Raw genomic sequence first — 24,527 nt, 5'->3', positions numbered from 1 at the left:
GGGTTTTTTTCACGAACTTTAAAATTGGCAAATAATATCACGAACTTTACCCCAGGTTTGTTTTTTCCCACGGATGAAAAAATTCCCACAAATAATATTATGATACAGATTTTTTTTTCGTAATCTCTCGACAACAATTTTGAGAGCTTCAAGTTTTTCAATCTTCGAAGATAGTTTTTCTTGAAGTACACCATCCAAAATTGTTCTTCTATCTATTAAAATAACATGAATTTTTTCATTCGTGGGAAAAAACAAACCCTGGATAAAGTTCGTAATATTATTTGCAAATTTTAAAGTTTGTGGGAAAAATCCAACTTTTTAAAAGTTTTATAATATTAGATGCCAATATCCCAAATTTAAAACCTATAATTTGGCGATTTCATATCTAAATACTTTTTGCTGATTGTGTTCTCAATATTTAGATATATAATCGATTTTAAGATCAAAATGAAAATCCCTTAATTAACCATTCATAAATTATAACGCGCTTGAATACAATTATTGGTTAATCATTACTTACATACACGAAATACATAGATCCAAAAAGAAGGAATCTTAAATTATTCTAAAAATAGTTACAAAGACGCAATCACAAATTTAGCTGAAAAATTCCATTAAATTCGACTTTCGAAGTTATCATCAACATCGTCAATTTAAACTCTTATTATTTCATGCCAGCTACATCCCGCCAGCTACGACCTTCTTCATTGTATACTATGTTTCTTGCCTCCACATTAATGGAAGTATAAAAAATTAATTTAAATTATCCATCTTATTAAAAAACTTGCCTCATTTCTTTTCTAAAAAATATATACACATAAAAACATTGTGTGTGTGTGTGTGTGTGAAAGAGAGAGAGAGAAGGGTGGTAACTGTATCAGCGCCTACAAATCATGTAAGTAGTTACTCTTCAAATTTGCTTGCAGAAACAGGGCGTTGACCGCATTGATGGCGGCGCCTACATGCAAATCAATTTGACGGCGATCGACTCTTTGATTCGATTGCGATCCTACAGAATCCAACTGAAACCGGAATTGAACGACCTCGAGGTTGCGGCGAGCGACGGAGGATCCACCGCGGCGTGGCGGCGGTGTTCTGCTGGCTCGCATTTTTCCGGCGGAATTTCTCCAGCTCGCCTCCAAATATTTGCGGAGAAACCACTTCTATGTGATCGATTATTGCAGAGAATTGAATTGGTAGGATTTTGGCGGGACGGCGGCGGTTTGCAGGTACTGTTAAATTAGGAAATTCAGCTTACTTGATGATATGCGATTGTTTGATTGAAGTAATCCGATGCGAATTGATTCTATGTAGTTATTTCATTAGGATTTTTTATTTTGTTTAATTTCGTTGGGAAGCTGAGAGTTGATTGCATCTTTATTTTATGTGATCGCTGTGTGAGTGTGCTGGTTTTTTGGTAGGGTTCTGATTTTAGGCTAATTGACTAAAGCAGATTATAGGGAGCTAGATGAAGGATTACCAAGAGAGATGGAAATCAGGCTGCAGAAACAGTGTGATTGCTTCGCTGATGGGTTTTGATGAGCAGCCTAAGCCGCCATTCAATGAAAACCGGAGAGGTTTATCTGAAAGATATGTCCGAGCCTCGGCTTCCATAGGCCTACGGCCGGGTAGGTTAGTTTCTGTTGGTCGTTCGTGTAGGAAAGGTAATGAGAGTGAAAGTGATAATGCTTCGGATAGATTTGTGAACTCGGGAAGTAGGAGTATAAGGAAGGGTATGAGATATTCAGGAAATGGTGGTGCTCAAGTCCCAAGTTCGTTAGTTGGAGCTGGTCATGGAAGCAGGAAATCAATCGATGAGCATTGTGCGAAAAATGTCCTGAGATGTCGGCAGAAACTTGAGTTTAGCATTGATTCCACAGGGATCAAACCGATCTCCAAGAATGTAGTGTATGATCTCAACAATGATGAGTTAGATTTGCATAGCAGTCGAGGCTGTAGAAAACAGCGGGAGTCTTTAAAGCCTGTAATTAGAAATCTCGCCAATGAGTTGATACATGAAGAGCTACCTGTGAACAGTAATGTGTCTCTAGGGCGTAGGTGCAATGGTTGTTCCCGAGCTATGAACAGAATCTCTCAACAAGAAAGTTTCAGAAGCAAATTTGAGGCAGTACTTCGATATAGAAGTTACAGCCATCATCCACATAGTTTACTTCATCGGCCGTCTTTGGTCAATGGATCCAAGAAGCAAAATTTTCGAAGGTGGAAGATGGCAAATAAGTTTCAAGAATTTGGAGATTCTCGGAGGAATGAAACTCTTAATCAAATTCTAGCTTTGACTAATCGGATATCAAAGACAAGAAATTTGGATGTGAAATGTGGTAAAACTGGTTTGTGCAATCCAACCAGTAGCAGCCCTTCACTTCCTAGCAGCATAGATGTTGGGGATGATGAGACTCTGAAAAGCCTTCCAGTTTCTGAATTTGAAGAAGTGAAAGATATCCTTTCGACTGAATGGAGCTCGACAGAGAATGAACTTATTGCAACAGAGAACATGTCTGAGGAGCCAACAACTTCCGGGAATGAATATTTAGAATCTAAAAATGGGAAGGGCAAAGAGCAGTTTCAGATTTATCTTGGTGCGGATGAAACCATGTCACCGGGTTCTAAAGTCTCTGAGCTGTCTAGCTGTTCCTTTTCTTGCTTTGGTTCAGCACTCAACAACCCTGAAGCATACATCCTAAGCATTCGTGACGAAATGGATAACAATCTTGAAAGCGAGTTCGGTAAAGAATCGAGTGCAACTGTTGGGGTTTCTTCTCAAACCAATGGTGACCTTAAGTCAGAATCAAATCTGTGTAGCAAATTGGAGGAATGTGGGAAATCTTCTGCTGTTGAAGAAGTTTTGAGCAGAGAGGTTTGCTCTCTCTCCCGCACTGCTTACCTGCACGAACCTGTTCTAGTTCTGTAATTCTATTTCCATTAAATGTTATGCCTGGAGTGAACTGATTTAAGTAACTTGAGGGCACTAAAACCTACTCTAAAAGGCATAATATATACTATGAAGTAATGACACTAGTTGAAAAGCCAATAAAATCTGTCAACTGAAGTTTATGTAATTATTAGCTTGATATATCCATAGGAAAATGCCTCACTAACGGAATTGGATGACCGTATGCACTTATTATCCAATCTGTAATTTTACATGCCATTACTGGAAAGAGTATTAAATGTGCCTACAATCTTTAATTAAAGTATGAGTTTTGGATGTGATATCATGAGTCTACTTTAATGCATAATTTGGCGAACTTCTTCAGATAAATAAGTAGTAATGTCAAATCTTCCCATCACCACTCTAATTAATATCTGATGCAGTCTGGCTGCTTTATTTCATAATATTTTTGTTATTGAAGCAAAGACCACCAATTTCCATAACAAGCTCATCCTTTACTGTTTGACAGTGCACTAATACTTCTTTCCCGGTCCTCATTTTAACAATGACATATGAAATGCAGGGATCGTTAAACGAATATTTCAAGGAAGAATCAGCTTATTCAAACTTCTCTGCAATAGTTCCTCTAGAGTCCCTGGAGAACTTGAAGAGAACCGATCAGCATAGTCCTGACTCAGTTTTGGAATCACTTGATGTAAAGAGTTCCTCTTTCGAATGGCTCGACACTGCAGGTACTGATATCTGATGTAACTTAACTTATACTTCTCCCAGAGATATGTGATTTTTGTTTTAGTATTGATTTATATTAATATTTGCAATTGGTATTTCCAGGACTGCGGTTACAACTCGAATCTCTAAATTTTGACTCTGTTGAAACTTACTCTGAAGGATCTGTCATGGTTGTCTCTGGTGAAGATGACTTTGAGGAGGAGTTTGGTATTCTCCACCATGATAGCAGAAAGGTTAAGTGGTGGTTTGGAGATGGCGATAGCAGGAACTTCTCTTACATGGTTGACGTTCTGGATGAAGCCGGGTTTTTTGGGAAGAACTCTTTCATGGATTTCAAGATGTGGTATTGCCTTGAATGCCCAATAAACCCCTTGGTGTTTGAGACATTAGAGAAAAAATATGGCAAACAGGCATATTGGAAGAGCTCTGAAAGGCAGCTTCTGTTTGACCGTATAAATTCAGGGGTTTTAGAAATCTTCAATCCCATAATAAACTTTCATTCTGTCACAACATCTATACGGAAAAAACTCTGTGCCTCGCTCAGACTAGATGAGGTTGTGGATGAGTTATGGACAAAGCTCATTAGCCAGGAAAAAGAGGTGACCAAAGAGCTGTCGAAAAAGGCTATGGCCGAATGGTTGGAGTTGGAGGAAGGTATTGATATTATCTGTAGAGAACTGGAGGGCTCATTATTTGATGAACTGGCCATGGAGTTCTCTAGTTTGTGGGATTGATAAACCGAGCTTTTCTCTCTCGTCTCATGTTTCCTTTTCCATGCCTAGTTCTGGATGCTTGTACTTCTTTTGTTTACAGTACGGCACACTTAGGCAAAATCCACGAGAAACACAGAGATGGCCAGATGGGCGTTTCTATCTCGGACAAAGTTTTGGGTATGATATGTAATGCATTCGTGTTCAGTAGACGCGCTCTCCATCGGAACTTGGACTATTAGGAGTGCGGATTTCTTCTCAATGTCGATAGATTGTTCTTCCATTCAACAAAGGATCATCTCCTACAGAGTGTTGAAGGTATGTAGATACGAAGGTTTTGTCGTACGATTGTTGTATTTGTTGCATCAATGCATTTGTGTGAAATTTTTCGGCTTTCGACTGAAGTACTGATGGTCAGAGCAGCTAAGATGTGCTGCTTTATCAATTTTGTGTCTTCTTTGATTCATTGATTGTATTAGATTTTTTTGCATATATAGTTGAGATCTTTCTTCTTTTTTTGGTTGGAATTTTCAATATTTTGTCACACATCAACACGACCTATCATTCATTTACTGTAATTTATTGATGGCTACTCTTATAAAACTCAGAAAATATTTCCCAGTTTATTAAACCATTTAACTAGTGAGGGATACTTAGTTGCTCACATTTTTTTTGTGAAAAAAGAAGAGTTATTAAGCATGTGCTATATTCTTGGAAAATATGGACTATGTTTATGCATCGAAATTAATTTTGTAAATACTTATTTGTACCGACAACTATTAGATAAGATGTTGGCATTATGGGATTTTAGGTGAATGCCTATATCACTTACCCTACTAACTATCATTGTCTATCTCAAATATATGTGGATACAATTATATATCAAACACAAAAATTCTTATGGGCTAAGATTCATCTCAAAATTCATATGTTAGTATGTTGGTTTATTAGCATTCATAAGTACAAATATTCAAATATGAGCTTGGGTTCTAAGAGTTTTGATCTAAGGATGACCTGAAATGATCTTAACATGCTCTCAAACCCGGATTTTATAAAATGATTTCAAAACTGATTAATAATGAATTTTCGTATTTTTGATTAATTATTGATCATTAAATTGACAAATTTCATGATCAGGAATTGGATTTGGCCTTGTATTGAGATCAATTTTTGTATTTATCATTTTTTCTGGTTTTAAAATTGGATCTATATACATAAAATTTTGAGTGTATCATTAATTAAAAACGGTTAGAGAAGGTAGAATTTTAAAACTAGAAAAAGTGGTGTTACACTTTAGAAAAAGTTCAATAGTGGTGGAATACATCATTTAAAATCTACCATATATTCTTGGATTGACTTGATAGCATAGCAACATAGTTAAAAAATAATCAACCAGACAATAATTTGTTGCCCATATTTCAACTCTTATTTGCCCACAAAGCCAAGAAAACCCAAAGTGGAGTTGTAATAACTCCACAAGCACTTAAACACTGTTCCCATTTTTATGTATTCTTTAATAAATAAAACCTATAATCTCTCTATTATTATTTTTTTAATAGTAAATAAAACCAAAGGTCATGAATTTATAAAACAAATAAACATAATTCCAGAAGAATAAAATTGTAATGTCTATAAACTTTAAAATAACTGTTCTGGAATGAAATGAGTAATGAGTCTTTATATTTATTTATTTATTTAATTTACCACTCTGCCTAAGGCATTTTCCATTATTTAATTGTGTGTGAATGCAATTATAAGGAAATGAATCATGGAACAACATGTATCCAATTATGAAAGTGCTTGGTGGTTGTATGAAATAATGACTATTTACTCTCCACATTAAAAATTTGGGTCCCCATGGTATGATTTCTAGTAATATGTCAATTAGTACATTTAACATCTTGTTTATTTTTTGGACCTAAATTCAATGCAGAATTTCAAACCAAATATTCTAGATAGGCTAGGTAGGTAATTTTCTTTTAATTAAACTCCTTCTATTCTAGATACGGTACTATAAATCATGAACTACATCCACATGTAGTATAATATTTTGGCAGATTACCTGAAAAATTATTAAATTTGGTCAAATTTTGGTCCATATTGAAACTTTAAAATTCAGACACCATAACCATGAACTTTTGATTTGCTTGCAAATGATGATTATTTTGGATGAAATTATATTCGATATAACAACCGTAAAATCATCGTTCATGTCACCGTTGTTTGGTAGAAAAATATCAACAATATATTGCACGTCGATGACTGATTTTTTCACCATGAGATAACCAGGAACAAATAAATACTTTATGGTTTTTTTGACAGATGTTAAAGATGTAGGACGAAATTGAATTAGACCAAAATTTCAATGTTTCCGGCAACTCGCCCTAATGTTTTTACAAACTCATCATAAATAAGTCCCTTTTAATATAAAAATAGTCAAGAAAATAAATGGCTATTTTAGGGCTCAAACCCTACTATTCTTCCTAATTTACTTCATAAAACTAATGCAAGAACAACAATAATAGCTCCAATTAATCTACAAAAAGTTAGCTTTACATGTAGCCATTTCCACACAATGAATATTCTTCATGATTATATACCTCTAACCATCAATTTTTTTTCAGCTCTTCTAGCATAAAATTACAATAAAACATGAAAAACTTACAAAAATTAAGGTTGAATGAAACACCTTAATATTCACAAACACTAACTATTACTAACCTTTACTTTCTGTAAAACATCAATCATCCTAAGATGAGATTGAGAAATGTAAGAACTAATGTACCTTAGAGCTCAAGAAGATTGCAAAAATGGCAGTTGAAGATTTCCAAGCTCTATCGCTTGTTATGGAGAGGGTTAGATCCTGTGGGGACTCGCCTCTTCGACTCGAGTTCCTTGCCTACTGGAGCATGGTTTCTGTGATTTCTGGGGTGGAATTCGAACTCGTGACCTTTGTTTCTCATGGAAGGGCGGCCGTGGAGGAGGTGGCCGGAAACGGGTGCCACGGTGGCGGAGAGGAGGAGGAGGAGGGTGGTGGAGAGGATCAAGACAAGGTGGAAGAGAATTGACATCATGGGAAGGTTGTAGTAAAATGTGGTCACACAAGAATTGGTTTGGTAGTATATTTAAGAATAATTATATATATAGGGTGTGTTTGAGTGTGAAAAAGTAGTGCTCATAGTCTCTCCTATGAAATAGTTTGTGTGTTTTGTGGTGTGTGTAGATGTAGTTGTGTTGGTTGACTTTGTTGCCTCTTTTTGGATCTCATGATGAGGAGTGATATTGTGACCACTTTTGGTCTTCATATGTTATGTTTGAGGCATTATATGGGCTAGTTAATGTGTAATAATAATATTTTTGTTATGCATTACAAACACTCTTCTTTTTTTTGGATGGTTAAATGAACACAATTTTAAAGCTCGCATCACGGAGGACTTGAATCCGAGATCTTTGGTCTCAGGCATTATTAACCTCTCTATCACTTGGCCAACTCACACACACACAGATACTCTTTCTTTGTTCATTAGGTTGATTGTGTGTTTGTCTAGAACTACGGTATTGTTCATTAAGAGTTATTGGTCTTTTATTTTAGGTTTTCACCTGCTTAGAATTTTTATATTTGAGGATTAATTTTTTGTTTAGACATTTGAACAATCTACTAGTGTGTATTGTTGGAACATGATATAAAATAAAATGTACAACTACCTATTATCTCTTCCAAGTTATTTCCTCCCCTACTTTATTATTTGCAATTTCATTCACTAGACACTTAACGTACATAGACTAGAACTGAAAGAGTACTTTCTTTAGTCACGATTCACAACCATTGATATATTGGTAGAAGGAAAAATATCTTACTAGCTATAGTACTATCATTAATATTAAAATTTAATTTGAAATATAGTAAATTATTCAAAATTTAAAATATTGGGGTGTGAAATGAAAACCGCTATTTGTACCGATTATATGATGATGGGCTACTTTATTCTTAACTAGAGCCCATTGTTTGTGGCCGTGACCCAACATGAAGCTCCAATGATATAAAAATCTAACAATAACGTAAGACATAATTTGTAGTATAGTATTTAATTTCTAGTCCATATATTTCATATTTGTGTGCTAGTTTCTAACTTGTTCCTTTTTATTTTGTTTCAGATAATCCACAACTCAGCCTAACATTTTGGCAAAAGATCTACATTTACTCATCTATTTTTATTAATCTCCAATTACATTTATTGTCGATTATCGAAAATTTGAACTGACAAAAATAGATTTGAAAAAAACCATTATCAGCAGAAATTTTTTATTTTTTTATCTTGGACCCACCAAAGTACGAAAGCCAGGATCTTTCAGAAAACGGATTCCTATTCGAAGAGAGCATAACTGCATGGATAAGCTTACACTAACCCATCAATTTGGGATCCATCCAATTCGAGAAAGCCCATCATTTTTTTTTCAAATCAATCTATTTTTGTGTTATTTTGTACTGTTTAAATTATGAATCCTAAAAGTAATACTACTCCTAATATATATGTGGTGTATAATAATAGATTAATTAAAAGTAGAAGTAGTTGTTTAAATCCAACCATATCAAAATAGAGGGGTTGCATATGTCATTATCCTCTTTTGGAAAAGGACAAAGAAGCGTATTTAGTACGTGGGAAATGAGTAAAATGTGACAATGACCATAGAATTGTTCCTGCCAAAAGCTTAATGTTCTTGCCCATTCATGGGCATGGGTGGCTTTGGATTTCATCGAACATTTTCTTGCCATATCGATCTAATTCTGATACGATAGTGTTTTTCTATTTTTAGCCAGTAGTATTTTCTAGATTGAAGTCGTTATTCTTGTCTTAAATTATATAGTCGACATCTGTCTTTCTTGAATACAAGTATACAACTACAGAATATTGTCATTTGAATCTTACTTACTACCTCCGTCCATCAAAATTTGTCATATTTTTCTATTTCCGTTCGTCCCCCAAAATTTTCCCATTTCCACTAACTCATTTTCCATTACATTTCTTAAAATCCATGCTGAATCAAATGGACAAATTTTAGTGGACGGAGGTAGTAATTTTTGGTTAACTTCCGGTGAATCTCACAATTTCCAAATTCTACAAATTAAAACTATTTACTACAATTCGCAATTATCCCAAAACATTAAAGTTCAAAACTATGGAAATTGCAAACTCAATCGAATCTCAAATAGCAAAATATCATAAATTCAAATGTCAATGACACAAATTAAGGGGAAAAAAAACCTAAAGTATATACTACCTCTGTCCCATTAGAGCATCCGCAATCCGATTCGCCGCGCTAGCCGATCGGCTAGCCGAACCATTGCAATCGGCGAGGACGAAATCGGCGAGCGGATTGGCGTGGCTGGCCGATCGCTCATCGCTGGCTGAAGCATATTGGCCGACGGCTTAGCCGCCATTGTGGCGGCCCGATCGGCGGTACCGCGCTATTTTTTAATTTTTTTTAATTCTTTTTTAATTATTTTTTTAATTCTTTTTTAATTCTTTTTTTAATTCTTTTTTTTAATTTTTTTTTTATTCTTTTTTTTTATTTTTGAAAAATTATATAAACGCGATTTTCTCTATCTCTAAATTTCTGTACAAGAGCAACATCTAGCGATGGACAACAACAACTAGCCCAATACAACAGCGAGACCCCCGTTCGGCTAGCGGCAAACTATAACGGATTCAAGGCATACTAACATTTTTTTATGTATTTTTTTAATAAATTAGTGAGGAGTAGAGTGGGGCGGTGGCTCGTGTGTGGAAGCCCGGATTTTTTTTTATTATGCAATTTTTTTTATTTTTAGTTAATGTACTTTTTTTTAAAAATAAAATTAATGAATTTTCCCGTATATGTCTCGTAAATTTAATTCGGTAATTTAATCGTAATTTTAATTCCGTAAATGTAGTATATTTTGAATTATTTTTATTACGGTTGGCCTATGGCTAGCCTATGGCTGGCCTAAATCGATGTGGCAGGTGGATTTTTTAGTGTTGCGCGACGTGGCAGGGAGAAAATGGCTAGCCTATTGTATGGCCTATGCATCTGGCCTAAGCACCATTGCGGATGCTCTTAGAAATGAAACGTTTTCCTTTTTAGTTTGTCCCATTAAAAATGAAACGTTTCTAAAAATGGAAACAATACTCTCTCTACTTTTTCTTCTCTCTTACTTTACTCTCTCTTCATTAACTCACAAAACAACACTACCTAAAATCATGTGCCGAAAAGCAAATGTTGCATATTTAGTGGGACGGAGATAGAAATGATGAAAATGATGTTGTTTCATGTGTACATAGACAACAACATTATGAAGAACCGTCGTTTTGTCCATGTAAAAAAATTCAGCTTCCACGTCACCACCAAATATATCAAAAAGACATTTGTGAGATATAGAAAATTTGTGGTTTAATTTTCGTGATTTGAAAAGTTTTAGATTGATTAGAAATAGATCAAATGTTATGACTTCAATAACATTTTTGCTTTTATTTTCCATTTTATTTACAAAAGCCAAGTTTGCATACTGCCTACCAATGCTACAGTTATTTTTTAACAACCAAACAAAAATAATTAAATAGATAAAGTGAAATCAAAGTTGAGATAAGCTAGTATCTTTTGAATTTTGAAACGTCAATTTTTTGGTTAGTTGTGTAGAATATCAACCACAAAAGAATAACTCCAAAATCCAAATGTGCACAAATAAAACAGTTCCCTTTGCTGTCTAAAATTTGTGGAGAGTTGTCACAGTTATTTCACATTTTGCTGCTTAGTTTCTTCAATCATTCAATTCCAATCCAACTTTATTAGTACTATTCTCTTTGTGCTTATCAATACCATCTCTAACTCTCTCTTTGCAATGGTTAGTAATTAACCCTGTCCACATATGCTTTGTGTGTGTAAAAATGGAGAAATTATTGAAATGTATTGTTTTGCAACTATGCAGGTTTTGGTTGATAGTCATGGCAGCAAAGATGATGGAGCTATGGTCGATTTTCGTGGAAATCCGGTCGATAAATCAAAAACCGGCGGTTGGCTCGCGGCCGGGCTCATCTTAGGTAATCCGTGTACCATGCAATGTGCAGTGACGTAGCTAGGATTTTCGATAAAATTTCCTATTTTTAGAATTTGAGACTATATTCGGTTAATTTGGTCTTAACTTATGAGTCTTGTCCTGCATTTTGAGTTTAGGTACGGAACTCTCCGAGAGGATTTGCGTGATGGGGATATCGATGAACATGGTGACGTATCTCGTTGGAGATTTGCATCTCTCGACCGCAAAATCAGCAAACATCGTTACGAATTTTATGGGAACTCTTAATCTACTAGGCCTTGTTGGCGGCTTTGTCGCGGACGCCAAACTCGGCCGTTACATGACGGTTGCTATTGCGGCATCCGTCACGGCTTTGGTAAGAAAAATCGAACGTACCAAATTACTATGTCCTAATTTGTTAATTACTATGTCCTATATAGGATCATTAAATGTGACATTATATTAATTTTTATTTGAATCATGTATTGATAGGGAGTGACATTGTTGACATTGGCCACCACCATCCCCAGCATGAGGCCTCCTCCCTGCACGGATCCGCGGAGGGATCCGTGCGTGGAGGCCAACGGGAGGCAGCTGGCCATGCTCTACACGGCCCTCTACACGATCGCGTTGGGGGGAGGAGGCATCAAGTCTAATGTCTCCGGCTTCGGATCGGACCAGTTTGACTCGTCTGATCCGAAGGAGGAGAAGGCAATGATATACTTTTTCAATAGATTCTATTTTTGCATTAGCCTCGGGTCCCTTTTCGCGGTCACGGTTTTGGTCTACATTCAAGACAATGTGGGGAGGGGGTGGGGCTATGGGATTTCGGCGGGCACTATGATCATCGCGGTTGGGGTGTTGCTAGCGGGCACGGCTTTGTACCGGTTCAAACGGCCACAGGGAAGCCCCCTGACCGTGATATGGCGCGTCGTCTCCTCTGCTTGGAGGAGGAGACGTTTGCCGTATCCTCCTCAACCCGACATGTTGAATGAGTACTACAATGCCACGGTTCCTCATTCGAATAAACTTAGGTAAATAAATTTATTGTTTTGGTTTCCCCTATTTTACCAAACTCTGACATCACTGATCTGCAACGGTTCAGTGATGTCACTGTAAGTAAAACAGGGGTGTAGAAATGGAAGTATAATTTCAATTTGAGAAAAATATGATTGATTTTTAAAATTGTTGCAATTTTAGGTGCTTGGACAAGGCGTCGGTAATTGAGGGCGACACACCGGCAGACGCGGCCAAAGGAGTCGCTACATCGAAACCCGCAACCGTTACTCAAGTTGAGGAAGTGAAGATGGTGGTAATGCTTCTACCAATTTGGTCCACTTGCATACTCTTTTGGACAGTCTACTCCCAAATGAACACATTCACCATTGAGCAAGCCACATTCATGAACCGGAATCTCGGCGGGTTCGAGATCCCGGCCGGAAGCTTCTCCTTCTTCCTCTTCATCACCATCCTCCTCTTCACGTCCCTCAACGAGAGGGTCCTCGTCCCCCTAGCCCGACGCGTGACCCACACGAAACAAGGCCTATCCTCCCTCCAGAGGGTCGGGATAGGCCTTGTCTTCTCCATATTCGGCATGGGGGCCTCGGCCCTCGTGGAGATGAGGAGGAGGGACGCCTTCATCAGCGACGGCACCAGAATCCGCGCCTTCTGGCTCGTGCCCCAGTTCTTCCTAGTGGGGGCCGGCGAGGCCTTCGCCTACGTGGGCCAGCTCGAATTCTTCATTCGAGAGGCCCCAGAGAGGATGAAGTCCATGAGCACGGGGCTGTTCCTCAGCACCCTGTCCATGGGCTACTTCGTCAGTAGCGTGCTCGTCACGCTGGTCGACAGCGCGACGAGCAAGAAGTGGTTGAGGAGTGACCTCAATAGAGGGAAGTTGGATAACTTCTATTGGATGCTTGCACTTTTGGGGGTCTTGAATTTTATGGTGTTTCTTGTGTTTGCAATGAGGCATAGGTACAAGGTGCAGAACTATGTTGTACCTCAGCAAGAGAGTACAAGCACTGATGCAGGCAATATTGCTGCTGAGGTTGCAACAGAAGGAGTTGGATCTTCATTTTGAAGATTAAGTTGGTAAAGATATACACACCATGGAAAAAATTGTTTTTTTCTTATGTAATACACTTTTATTTTGGGATGTGTTTGTGTATTGCAGTGGAAATGTTGCATTTGGATTTTGATCATAACAAATAGTAGTATCTGATTTGTATATATTTGAGTATAGTTTTTTTAGTTTCTTTTGTTTTTTTTATTTTGCCACATCAATCACAATTTTTAGATTTTCACCTATAGGAGTAAATAATAATGACTGACTTTTTAAATTTGCTTTTGTCACATTTTATCGTTAGTGCCACAAAAATATTTGAGCAATTATTCTTTCATTTCTATGATGAAAACATGGAGTACGTGTGTAACGTGCCACCTCACCAAGGTCGTAGCTCTACTTAGACCTATCCAAGGTTTACCGAACCGGCAGTTAAAATCGAAACTGTAACCATTGGTGACGGTTCCGAACCGAAACCGTGATAATTTACCCGAACCGAAATCGTCGATTTTTGAATCGTGGTTCGGTCCAGGTTCAAATTTTTTCGAACTGAAACCGTGCCGGAACCGCCGGTCCCGGGCAATTCCAAACCGGAGCCGCAAAAAACTGCAGAAAAACCTTGAAACCAAGCCGGAACTGCAAAAAACCGGCGGTTTAAAACCGTGAAAAATCGTCGAAAAACCACCGGTTCGGAACCGAAACCGAAACCGACGGTTTTGAAACCGGAACCGTAACGACGAAACACCCTCACGGTTCGATTCCGGTTCGACAATTTCCAAAACTGTAACCGCCGGTTCCGGAACCGTGGGCACCTCTAGCTCTACCATATTATTGATGACGTTAATTATGAAATTAAGTAATGAATTTGTGGGATTAAGCATTAATTATAAGCTTATTTTCGTGTTGCGCGTATTATTGTTGGCGCGCATTAAAAATTGATTCACATATTGTGTGTGTAATTACCATTATACCCTTGTAGCTTATCCAAATCCCCAAATTTCGAAATTGATGTTTGGAGGGAAAAAGGAGAATTTCGAAAACCAATCGCAAACACACTCTCTCTCTCCCAAATCTCTGGGAATTCTGGCAGCCGTCTGCAGCCTCAGATGGGGGAAATCTCAAGCCCGATTTCGAAGCAAAGAGCTCCATTTTCTCCGATTAAGAGCCCTCTCTTCTCCAACGACGACAAGCTGGAGCGAGCTCAGGCGCGTGCAGCACGCGCCGCCGCAATCCGCCGCAAGCCCACCGTCGTGTCCACCTCCTCCTCTCCTGATACCGAATCCTGCCTCGGGAAAGAGCAGATCCTCGACTTGTTCCATAACTGCATCAAACTCGCCAGCGAAAATGTTCGCTCTTTCGATTTTTTGAATTTTCTTCCTTTTTTGGAACAATTTATCATTTATTTGTCCGTGGCGCGCAGAAAATCAATCAGAAGAATACGTGGGAGCTTAAATTGATAGATCATCTCTGCGAGATTATAACGGTCGAAGACGATGATGGTGATACTGAAACCAATTTTCAGAAGGTAATCGTATCCCCTTTTTCTGCCCTAGGTGGTAATCTAGTCTTAAATTGGAATTAATGACTTTATGAGCTGATTATGTGGAAATATATATTGATAGTGCATTTCATTTTGGGGAATTAATAACTGGCAGAAGTGAAACGCTTTTTGAACATTTTGAGAGCTGAAATTTTGTTTAACCAGGTGTTCTGGATTAAAACTTGAGCTAATTAACTTTGAAAACAGGAATAAAAGAGGCATTATTAAGAAAAAGTAGGTCTCTGTCTTGATGGTAGAATGTGCATCACTTTTCATTGTAACAAGATTGTGCTTACTGAATTGAACTGGTGAAAAGCACGAGAATGTGCATCATTTTGGAATTTTATTTGGTATCACCTATGTCGTGCATATGACGAATTAGCGTTGGAGTAATTGCATGATTGTTGGTTGCTGGTGGATATTCCTCATCCATATTAGCGAAAATTACTTTATTCATGAATGTGGGAATGATGTGCCTTTGGATACTTTTTCTTAAGATTATTTGTAAATGTATTTGTAGTAACCCTTCTGTAGGCTAGTTGTACACTTGAAGCTGGGGTTAAGATTTATTCAATGAGAGTAGATTCCGTGCATTCTGAGGCATATAAAGTTCTTGGAGGAATTAATCGAGTTGGGCTAGAAGATGAAAAAGGTCAGGTTTCACATACCTTCGTGATTGGTTTGTTATTTTTCTTTGAATTTTTGTCCTCTTTCAGGTTTTACTACTTCAGTTTAAGGGTGACATGTAGTAGAAAACAACATTTGATACCAAATTCACATCATTTGGTATATTCTGATTCTTTATGTTTCCTCATATTTATTCATACAGATGGTGCTGTTGAGGATGGCAATGTCACTGCTGAAAAAGGGGAAGATGATGTGAAGAAAGAGCAAGGGAGAAAGGTTAAGTGTCTGTCTTGTAGTATTTTGTACTCCTGCAAAGATAGTCCACTTTCGTTTTCCACACCTATGAAGAAATGTATTTGAGGTATTTTTGAAAGGTTTAAGTGGCAAAAAACTTTCCAGACTACACAATTACCTACTAATCAAAAATGAAAATTTTCAACTTCAATTATCATTAAGTAGGGCTATATTTAAAGACTATTTAATGTATCATTGATAAGAAACGGACTGTGATTCTGTAATAGATGGAAAGAGGAATGTAAGTATTTAGTATTTGATCAAATATGTTGTAAATTTAGTAACCTGTGTATTTGGTATTAATTGTCTATGCAGTTGTCACCTTTGTCAACACTGGAGCCATCTTTTGCCTCCATAAATGTAAAAAAATTTGATGGTAAGTTGTATCTCGTGGCATGGTATCTAATAAATTATTAAATATTGGTTGTAATATCTGATGCTATTACTATCTCTTTTCTGAATGGTATTTGGCGTGTGTTAGTCTACCCGTACCCTTGACTTTATTTTTTTATTTTAGTTGCATTTGCGGTGGATCCGCTCTACCATCAAACATCAGCACAATTTGATGAAGGTGGAGCAAAGGGTCTGTTGCTGAACAATCTTGGAGTTTATGGTAACTGCCAGGTCCTTTTTGATTCATTGGAAGTACCTGGAAAGTGTTCATCTCCCGTGGCTCGAGATGCGGGTGCTGAGATAATTGATCTGTCTTTTGCTAGTGGTAGGTAATGCTGCAGTCTGGATATTCCTGCAAGGATAGATTTGACCTTTTGTGTTTCTTTGAATGCAAATGGCTGGTTTGAACTTGATGCTTGTTGATTATGTTATTTTGAATTTGTTCAGAATGCATTGAGCAGATGGTGTCGGATATGCTCAAGAGTTCTGAAATATCTCCCAGCCTTGGGGCTATCGTAAATCAATTGGAAACAGATGACCCAAGAAATTCTCAATCATTTTCTCCTGGGCATGTTAATGAAAGTCCCGACAGGGATGATGATGTATCTACCGACACATTTGGGGACTACGGAGCTTGGGATGATGATCATGATGATCAATCAAGTGTGATAGATGAGGAGGCTATTCATAATCACGATACAACGTTCCCAAGCCAGCATGAAGTTCCTTATGCGGTAGATATTTCATTGCTTCAACCTCATCATCGACTTTTTCATGTTTCAACATGTCAGAATGAAAGTTAATGTGACAGCATGAATCATTTTGCAGCGTGACGAACAGTCATATGCTTATGACCCCGATGAGGATGACAGAACTGATGAAGTTGATGGCTATTTGTTTTTAAGTTTGGGATTTTCAACCAAGCAAAATGCTTGGGCAGGTCCCAATCATTGGAAATTCCGGAAATCAAAAGGTCGAATATAGGCTTCACCATGCACCTGAACTGGTTTCTCTTTTTGGCTTCTCTTTCTTTGAAATGAAATGCTGACTTCTTCTGCAGAACCTGAGGTTCCAGCTGAGGAAAGTGGATCACCAAAGGCGAAGAAAACGAAAACCAAGAAAGCAGATCTGGATATTGATTTTTCAAACAGTATTGACACTGATATTTCGCAATTAATTGCTCCTCCAAAGAATCCCAAGTCCCTATTACTTCCAGCAAATAGAGCACCTTGCAACACCAGACTTCCTGAAGATTGTCATTACCAACCAGAGGATCTCGTGAAGCTGTTTTTGCTACCCCATGTTTTGGTACACTTGCAACGTCTCACATAGCGCGCTTACCTTTTCCCTTAATAGGGACGATAAAGTAATATCTATTTTGTTGTATTTTGCTGCAGTGCCTCGGAAAGAATAGAAAGAAGAAAACTGGTAAGTTTTACTGTTATGCTCTGTTGTATATTGTTATATAAAAGGCGTTGTCTACTTATTTGTAATAAGGATACAAAAGTACTAATATAGTGAGATACCAATTACTGTGGTCAGATAATGAAAATCAACAAAGAGATGGGTTTGAAGGAATGCCAACTTGGGATGATGGAGATGATTTCGGTGGCGGCATGGATGATGGACATGGTTATAGTGATGCCGAAGAGCCAACAAGCACCCTTGTTTCTCAACCTCGACAGGTTTGTTGGTCTATTAACATGTCTTAGTGTCTTAGTCATGCCGTCTTACCTGTCTCTCATATACTTGATTGTACTCAGGTGAGCAAGGTTGAGGTCCAGTATGATAAGACTTCGAAACAAGTAGATGTTCATGCGCTAAAGGAAACGCTATGGGGCCATATTCAACTGAATCAAAGCCCAGCTGAGGTAACTAATTTAGATTTTATACACTGTTATTCCACCACAGCTGCAGTAACACAAACTTGTAGTATAACACACGTGCTGTTTCAGGAAGAGGCACGGAGCGAAGAGCCTATCTCCTTCAAGCAAGTCTTGGCCAATTTCCCAGATAGCTGCAGAGCAGCAGCATCTGTTAATGACATCTCAACACATTTGTGCTTCATATGCCTTTTACATCTAGCGAACGAGCATGAGCTGCAGATCCTCGGCTCCCCCACCTTGGACGACCTCAGCATACACCTCAAACCCCAAAACTAGCTCACACGATTTGACTTTTGAGGTAACCTCGAAGCTCCACCTAGTTAGCGTTGCTGCATTGTGCGTGTTGTGTGGAGTTCTCGTTGTTGGATATTGGCGTAACCTCACGGATAACAAGACATATGGGTAGTTTTAGTCTTGTATTATTGTCCATCGAAGGCATTATAATTTGATCAGGAGCAAGAGTGTTTGCCTCTGATGTTTGTGTTTTATTGTGTTATCTAAAAAAAAAAGCTTTTTATGTAAGTATAATTTGTGAATGCTCCGTTTCAAATTTCAATCATCTTTCCACTGTTCTTGATTTTATTTTTTTTTTAATAAAAGTATAGAACTCATTTAAATCCTAATCCTTTCTTGAAAAGGATTTTCTTACCGATGTACACGGACATTAATAGTAGATACTGTTTGATTATGTTAATTAATTTACTCGGGTAAATCCTAAATTCTATTCCAAATAGAGTAGGAAACACATTTAATTTCCCATATATATATTAATTAGTGATCATAACATGAAACATTATTCGAAATTAGCAATGGAACCACTCCTTTCCCAAGCTCTCCGATTGGTCCGTGAAGTAAAGTCCGCCTCCGCCGCAGACGGCGGCGAAACCTACGTCGAATTCCTCCGTGTCCTGGAGCAATACCGCGGAAGAACCATCGATCCTTCCATCGTCGTTCACTCCGTCCAAACCCTCCTCTCCGGCCAGCCTAACCTCCTCGCCGGCTTCAGCCACTTCACGCCGCCGCGCCTCCGTCGCTCCGCCCCGGCCAGGATCACATGCACCGAGTTCCTGAACCGGGTCAATCTCCGGGCCAGCATGGATTTCGTAAACCGGGTCAAGAACCGGCTCAACGGCGGGCGGCGCTACGTTAAGTTCCTCAACTGCATGCAAGCATGCTCACGTGGCAAAATCGGCGCGGACGCCGTCCGCAGGAAGGCCGCCGGGCTGTTCGGGAGGACGAACGGCGACCTCCACTGTGAGCTCGAGCGCTTCCTCCCCCGACCCCCCCTGGCCGGGTGGTCGAGGAAGAGGAAGGCCGACCAAATCCAACCCGACCACCGACCGGAAAAGAGATCCGTCACTCCACCACCACCGGAGACACCGCAGAAGAAGGATTTTGATGGGGAGAATGAGGTGCGTGAGATTGAAAAGAGGATGGGGGGTTTGGAGGGGGCCCGGAGGAACGCCGGGAAGCTGTACGTGGCGGTGGCCCTGGGGCGGGTGAAGGCGGGGAGGGTTCAGGTGAAGAAGCATTTTACGGAGGCGGATTTGAGGTGCCTGAGGAGGGAGGGGATGGGGGAGGAGTTTCTTGATCGTCTTGGCCGTCAACGAGATCTTTTGGTGAAGCTGTCGGAGATGGAGAGTCGATTGATTGAGAAGATGGAGGCGTTGGAGAAGTGTTTGATTGAGGAGAAGGAGGCGTTGGAGAAAGTGGAGATACAAGGTGTTGGTGATATCGAATAAATTTTGTCAATGATCGAATTGTTTGAGATTTCTTTGTTTGTGATTTGTGTGTTGTATGTAGTTTGATTCTAGTATTTGTTACCATCGTAGTTATATTGTTACATTAGTATGTTATGAAGTTTCTCTTTTTTTTTAAGATTTCATTCTTTGTATTTGGTTTGATTTTAGGGTTTAAATGTGTTTAATTTTATAAATTATGAACAAAAATTAATGTTTGAGTTGATTACTTATTAATTTCTTAGAAGTTAGAGAAAAAATACTGTAGTGAATATGGATTTTATTATGTAATTTTAAAAATTATTGATACCAAAAATAATTTATAAATCAGAATCAAACTGAATGGATAAAACGTACTGTATGATTTACTTTGACTCGATAAAAATATATGGATCTATTTTTATATTATTAATTTTATAATAAAATATTTATAATGATTAAATTAAGTAGGTATGAGATTTCCTTACCTAAAATAGGAAAAAAAATTGGGCTTTAGTCTCAACCATCTATTCTAAGTTTAGGAGAAGAGATGACAAAACATTAGTGAACTACAGAAGCTCTCTCTCTCACACACACATCTCTCTCACACACACAACACAAAGGTAGCATCTATAGTAGGTTTAACAAAAGACTTGACAAAGCAAGCAAATAGAAACATAAGTTATGCACAAACAACTAGATTTTGCAATTATCAACAACAAACTCTAACATAACTCAAGCAAATTCAAGGTTCAAAATCTAAAATCTGCAGCAAAATAACACAGGGACCCCAAACAGACAAGCACGTCGACACATTTTCCGATTGTAAATGAATAAACACCCTCTGCATCCTAATACATACAACGATGTGTGTGTTTTCCGCGCTCCATTCATGGTCATGCACGACACAAGGAGGCAGACAGTTAAATATCTTAGTCAGTGCAGACGCGGGAAACAATGAACAGAAGTAGCCAATAGATAGTGAAAGAAAGCCTCGGGCTTTTTTTATGGTTCAGCATCTCTCTGCACTGTACATTTCCATGGTACAACAATAATGCTAGAGCTACTATGTGCTGCTATGCAAGAAAAGAGAACAACCTCGCGATGATGCATCCCGACCAACGTGTCACCTCTTCCTGCGCTTTGGCTCCACCTAGTAACGAAAATTGAAAAAACAAGTGGTTAAACTTCAGAAGCGAGAATTTTAAAGGCTAATTTGAATTGTGCACAAATTGCAAACACGCTGTTTTTGTCGTTGACAGCGAATGGGCGCAATCGAGATGGGGTAGGTACATTCGTACACAGAAAGATTCATATTTTGCTATGTATATTACTCCTATTTGGTAACTGAAGGAGGCACGGGATCAACTTCATTTGCTAAGAATAAACGGAATATTTGCTAAGGAGCATTTCAAGAGGCCCGTTTTAAGTATCGTACTAGCAACTCTGATCTCTGAAAGTAGTCAAAATGGTTTCCGAAACACACTATCACTTCTTCAACTGTCGTCTTTTTCAACCTTTCTAGTTAAATACAGTACCAAACTAGTCTATTTTTCAGCAATATTCAGCATTGAGAAAATAAATCCGGGTTATCACATGACCATTGTTATATTATAAACGTGTTCGAAAGCCACACTACATAACTTAATATTTACTCTAATTCAAAACAGAGAAGCATGTGTTACCTTTCCCTCATCATCAGATGAGACCAGGGAAGAGTTCAATGACCTTTTGCCATCATTATCTGATGAACAATCAGAGCATAAGAATTGGTCCAATTTCTTCGCTTCTTCGATGGCCATGCCCATACATGAAGGATGAAACCTTCAAAAGAAGATTCGTTAAAAACTTTTCATAGTAGTTCACTACCCAACACACAGTAACCCTTTATAGCTCATGTCCTCGACATAGGAGGTGTAAACAGCTAAACCAAACAATTACACATCTATATCATCTCCATATTTAAGTGCTATAAGTTAATCTAACTGCAAAACTCGGATAGCTTCCAAAAAGAAACCTTCTAGCTCTTCTACTAGGCACCCTGAAAATCTTTAAAGAAAATAAAGCATCAAATATATGATTGAAAACAATACTATGAATTACGGTGCTCTAAGAAATGGCTTTTTCTACAGAAATGTGTGATTCATTTTAATTAATGCATATGCAGAAGTGCAATGATCACTTTCATCCACAAGGAAATTTATCCATTATTTATCATAACTATAAGGTGTGGATGAGAATGATCATTGTGCATATGCATTAAATAAAATGAATCATGCATTTCTGTTATATGTTTCCAAACACGCATTTAATTAACGCGTTTTTAAACACATACCATATTTATAAGTCCAAAAAAAGTCTCCCCTACCAAGAATCTATATCCTATTTTTACCTTAATGCAGAAAAAAAACCTAAGAAATCTGAAATTCTTAATTCACAAATCCAGGCACCGAGAATGTTGAAAGATCAAACGGCTTAATAACTAATCAACAGTAAAACAACTATTTACACAATGCTGTTTTAGTGAACTATTAGAATTTTCATAAGATTTGTAGAAGGAAGCAAACATCTAGCGCTTCACTTGCTCATAGAATATAGAAGGAAGCTTGCTCATAGATTATAGAAGTATCGTACCAGTCCTTGCATCCCTCACACTGAACCATGAGATCATCGGGGTTATAAGGCATCTCACATTTGCAATACCTACAAATATGACAAGCCAGTGAGTTGCTCGAATTGTTATAAAAACTAATATTCACTTTTTTACTGAATCTTCAAATGTTTATCACTCACACAGCCACACGGTCAGGAGTAAACCCTCCAGTTGCAGCCTTGTACTCAAACCTACAAAAGTAATCCTCTGTGCCGACATTCTCAAGCTTCGTGTAGTTCTTGAAGGTATGTACAATGCACTTGCCTTCGATCGTGTGAGCACTCTGCACATCGAAGTGGTCGGACAGGAACAGCTCCTTCGCGCCATGGAACTGCCTGCGACCACCCATGGATTCCTCAGGGCGGTAGTACCACCTGACCCGTACTTTCACATTGTTCCTATGATCAGCTTCGATGTTCTCCACTTTGGCCACGTATGGAGCCTTGTCTGAGTCAGATGGCCTCATCAACACACAATCACCCGCTACAACAACACCCCACATTCTTTAGTCCAACAAACTCAAGATTTTATCTCAAATGATGCAAGGTATGCACACAATGCACATGTATAAACATATATATATCATTATAGGCATGTTGTACCCGGAAATGAACACGACCCAAACAAAAAGACTAGTTTTTTACAAGAAACACGAGTCCAACAATCAGACAATGAGCACAAATCAAACTAAACTCGAGGCATACACATATTAGCTGCACGCCCGCCACATTCAACGCAATGCAATAGCTACGAAAGCACCAAACACACCCCACCACTTCAAGACCAAACCAGCATCCACATAAACAACTGAAATGAAGCTAAAACAAACATCTAGCAAAAAATAAAACTATCAACCAACTCCATCACTAAATCACTACTTCCACATTCCCAAAAAACCAAGGTGGAGCAAAAAATTGACTCTAAATCGTGCGCCACATAACATAAGTCACACACATGAAACCAAACCGCTCAAGAATCACAGCCCAAGATCAAATTTTTATGATCAATAGCAGCATAAAATGAACTGGGCAGTTAGCATTAGCCCCAAAATTCCCAAAAAAAAAACAGTTACTAAAAAAATAGCAGCAAGAGTAAAAAATTAAAAATCAATACGTCTAACGACTTTGTTGGTGCCCTTGATATTGTATGAATCAAGATCCTTTTTTCCAGGCTTCGTCTTCGCCATCCCTTCTTTCTCTCAGCTGAGCAGCTCGATTGAGTGACTTCTTTATCTTTTTAGAAATTGGCCAAATTAGAAGATGTAAGGGATTTAATTTTCAGCCCCGAGGTGCAGGTGAATTTGGCTTGATTATGCAGAAATTGAGATTGAGAAGCAGAAACCCTAGACACCAGATTCGAAGAGAGAGAGAGAAGGGTTGGGGTGGAGGAATTTGGTGGAAGAACACTGGCTTGGAGTTCAGTCTGCCCCTGGCCGTCCCTTCTTGTTTTTTTTCTTTTTTTTTTTCTTCTCATTTTAATTTTTATTTTGATTTTTTTTGTGTGTGGAATTTCACAAACGAGCTGCGGCCTCCGTTCCAAGGAAAGTGATCCATTTCTTGGCGGCATGAGATTTTATATACTCTCTCCGTCCCCGATTAAGAGTCACATTTTTCCATTTCGGTCCGTCCCCGATTAAGAGTCACATTTTTCCATTTCGGTCCGTTCCCAATTAAGAGTCACGCTTCATTTTTACCATAAATAGTAAGTAGGTCTCACATTCCACTAACTCAATTCAGTCACATTTTATTATAAAACCAATATAAAAATGGGTCACACATTCTACTAACTTTTTCAACCAACTTTTCTTTACATTTCTTAAAACTCGTGCCTAATCAAAGTTTGACTCTTAATCGGAAACGGAGGAAGTAGTTTTTTTGTGTGTTAGGTGGAGATAATAAAGTAAGATAGAATAATTTAGAAATAAAGAAATTTCTATTTTTTAGTAATGTGACG

The 24,527-nt window shown here is 38.1% G+C and overlaps 4 protein-coding genes across 5 annotated transcripts; 3 read left to right on the top strand and 1 right to left on the bottom strand.

Moving 5' to 3' along the window:
- The first annotated feature begins 855 nt into the window (after positions 1–855).
- LOC125186661 lies at positions 856–4,863 on the top strand. Of its 2 annotated transcripts, none has more exons than XM_048083076.1 (4): positions 856–1,229; positions 1,454–2,875; positions 3,474–3,642; positions 3,743–4,863. In XM_048083076.1, exons 2-4 carry the CDS (start codon positions 1,469–1,471, stop codon positions 4,372–4,374), a joined length of 2,208 nt encoding a protein of 735 aa, XP_047939033.1. In that variant the 5' UTR covers positions 856–1,229; positions 1,454–1,468; the 3' UTR covers positions 4,375–4,863. The 2 variants fall into 2 exon arrangements, with proteins under 2 accessions (XP_047939033.1, XP_047939034.1); XM_048083077.1 differs by having other exon boundaries at positions 1,451–2,875.
- Positions 4,864–11,119: 6,256 nt separating this feature from the next.
- LOC125187873 (protein NRT1/ PTR FAMILY 6.4-like) lies at positions 11,120–13,654 on the top strand. Its single transcript, XM_048084516.1, has 5 exons — positions 11,120–11,230; positions 11,315–11,426; positions 11,560–11,777; positions 11,894–12,435; positions 12,602–13,654. Exons 1-5 carry the CDS (start codon positions 11,228–11,230, stop codon positions 13,479–13,481), a joined length of 1,755 nt encoding a protein of 584 aa, XP_047940473.1. The 5' UTR covers positions 11,120–11,227; the 3' UTR covers positions 13,482–13,654.
- Positions 13,655–14,503: 849 nt separating this feature from the next.
- On the top strand, positions 14,504–18,759 carry LOC125187594 (condensin complex subunit 2-like). The gene is made up of 13 exons (XM_048084217.1): positions 14,504–14,809; positions 14,884–14,988; positions 15,538–15,655; positions 15,833–15,906; positions 16,240–16,300; positions 16,442–16,642; positions 16,765–17,051; positions 17,146–17,290; positions 17,378–17,625; positions 17,715–17,745; positions 17,860–18,002; positions 18,081–18,188; positions 18,273–18,759. Exons 1-13 carry the CDS (start codon positions 14,570–14,572, stop codon positions 18,477–18,479), a joined length of 1,968 nt encoding a protein of 655 aa, XP_047940174.1. The 5' UTR covers positions 14,504–14,569; the 3' UTR covers positions 18,480–18,759.
- Positions 18,760–20,606: 1,847 nt separating this feature from the next.
- On the bottom strand, positions 20,607–24,024 carry LOC125186897 (chromatin remodeling protein EBS-like). Its single transcript, XM_048083383.1, has 5 exons — positions 23,688–24,024; positions 22,715–23,057; positions 22,556–22,624; positions 21,607–21,745; positions 20,607–21,074 (listed from the first exon to the last, which is right to left on the bottom strand). The coding sequence occupies exons 1-5, from the start codon at positions 23,758–23,760 to the stop codon at positions 21,048–21,050; spliced, it is 651 nt and encodes a 216-aa protein (XP_047939340.1). The 5' UTR covers positions 23,761–24,024; the 3' UTR covers positions 20,607–21,047.
- Between the last annotated feature and the right edge of the window lie 503 nt (positions 24,025–24,527).

Source organism: Salvia hispanica, chromosome 5 (genome assembly GCF_023119035.1).
Source record: "Salvia hispanica cultivar TCC Black 2014 chromosome 5, UniMelb_Shisp_WGS_1.0, whole genome shotgun sequence".
Taxonomy (NCBI): Eukaryota; Viridiplantae; Streptophyta; class Magnoliopsida; order Lamiales; family Lamiaceae; genus Salvia; species Salvia hispanica.
Note: the sequence above shows the minus strand (reverse complement) of the source record. Positions and strands in the feature narration are given on the sequence as shown.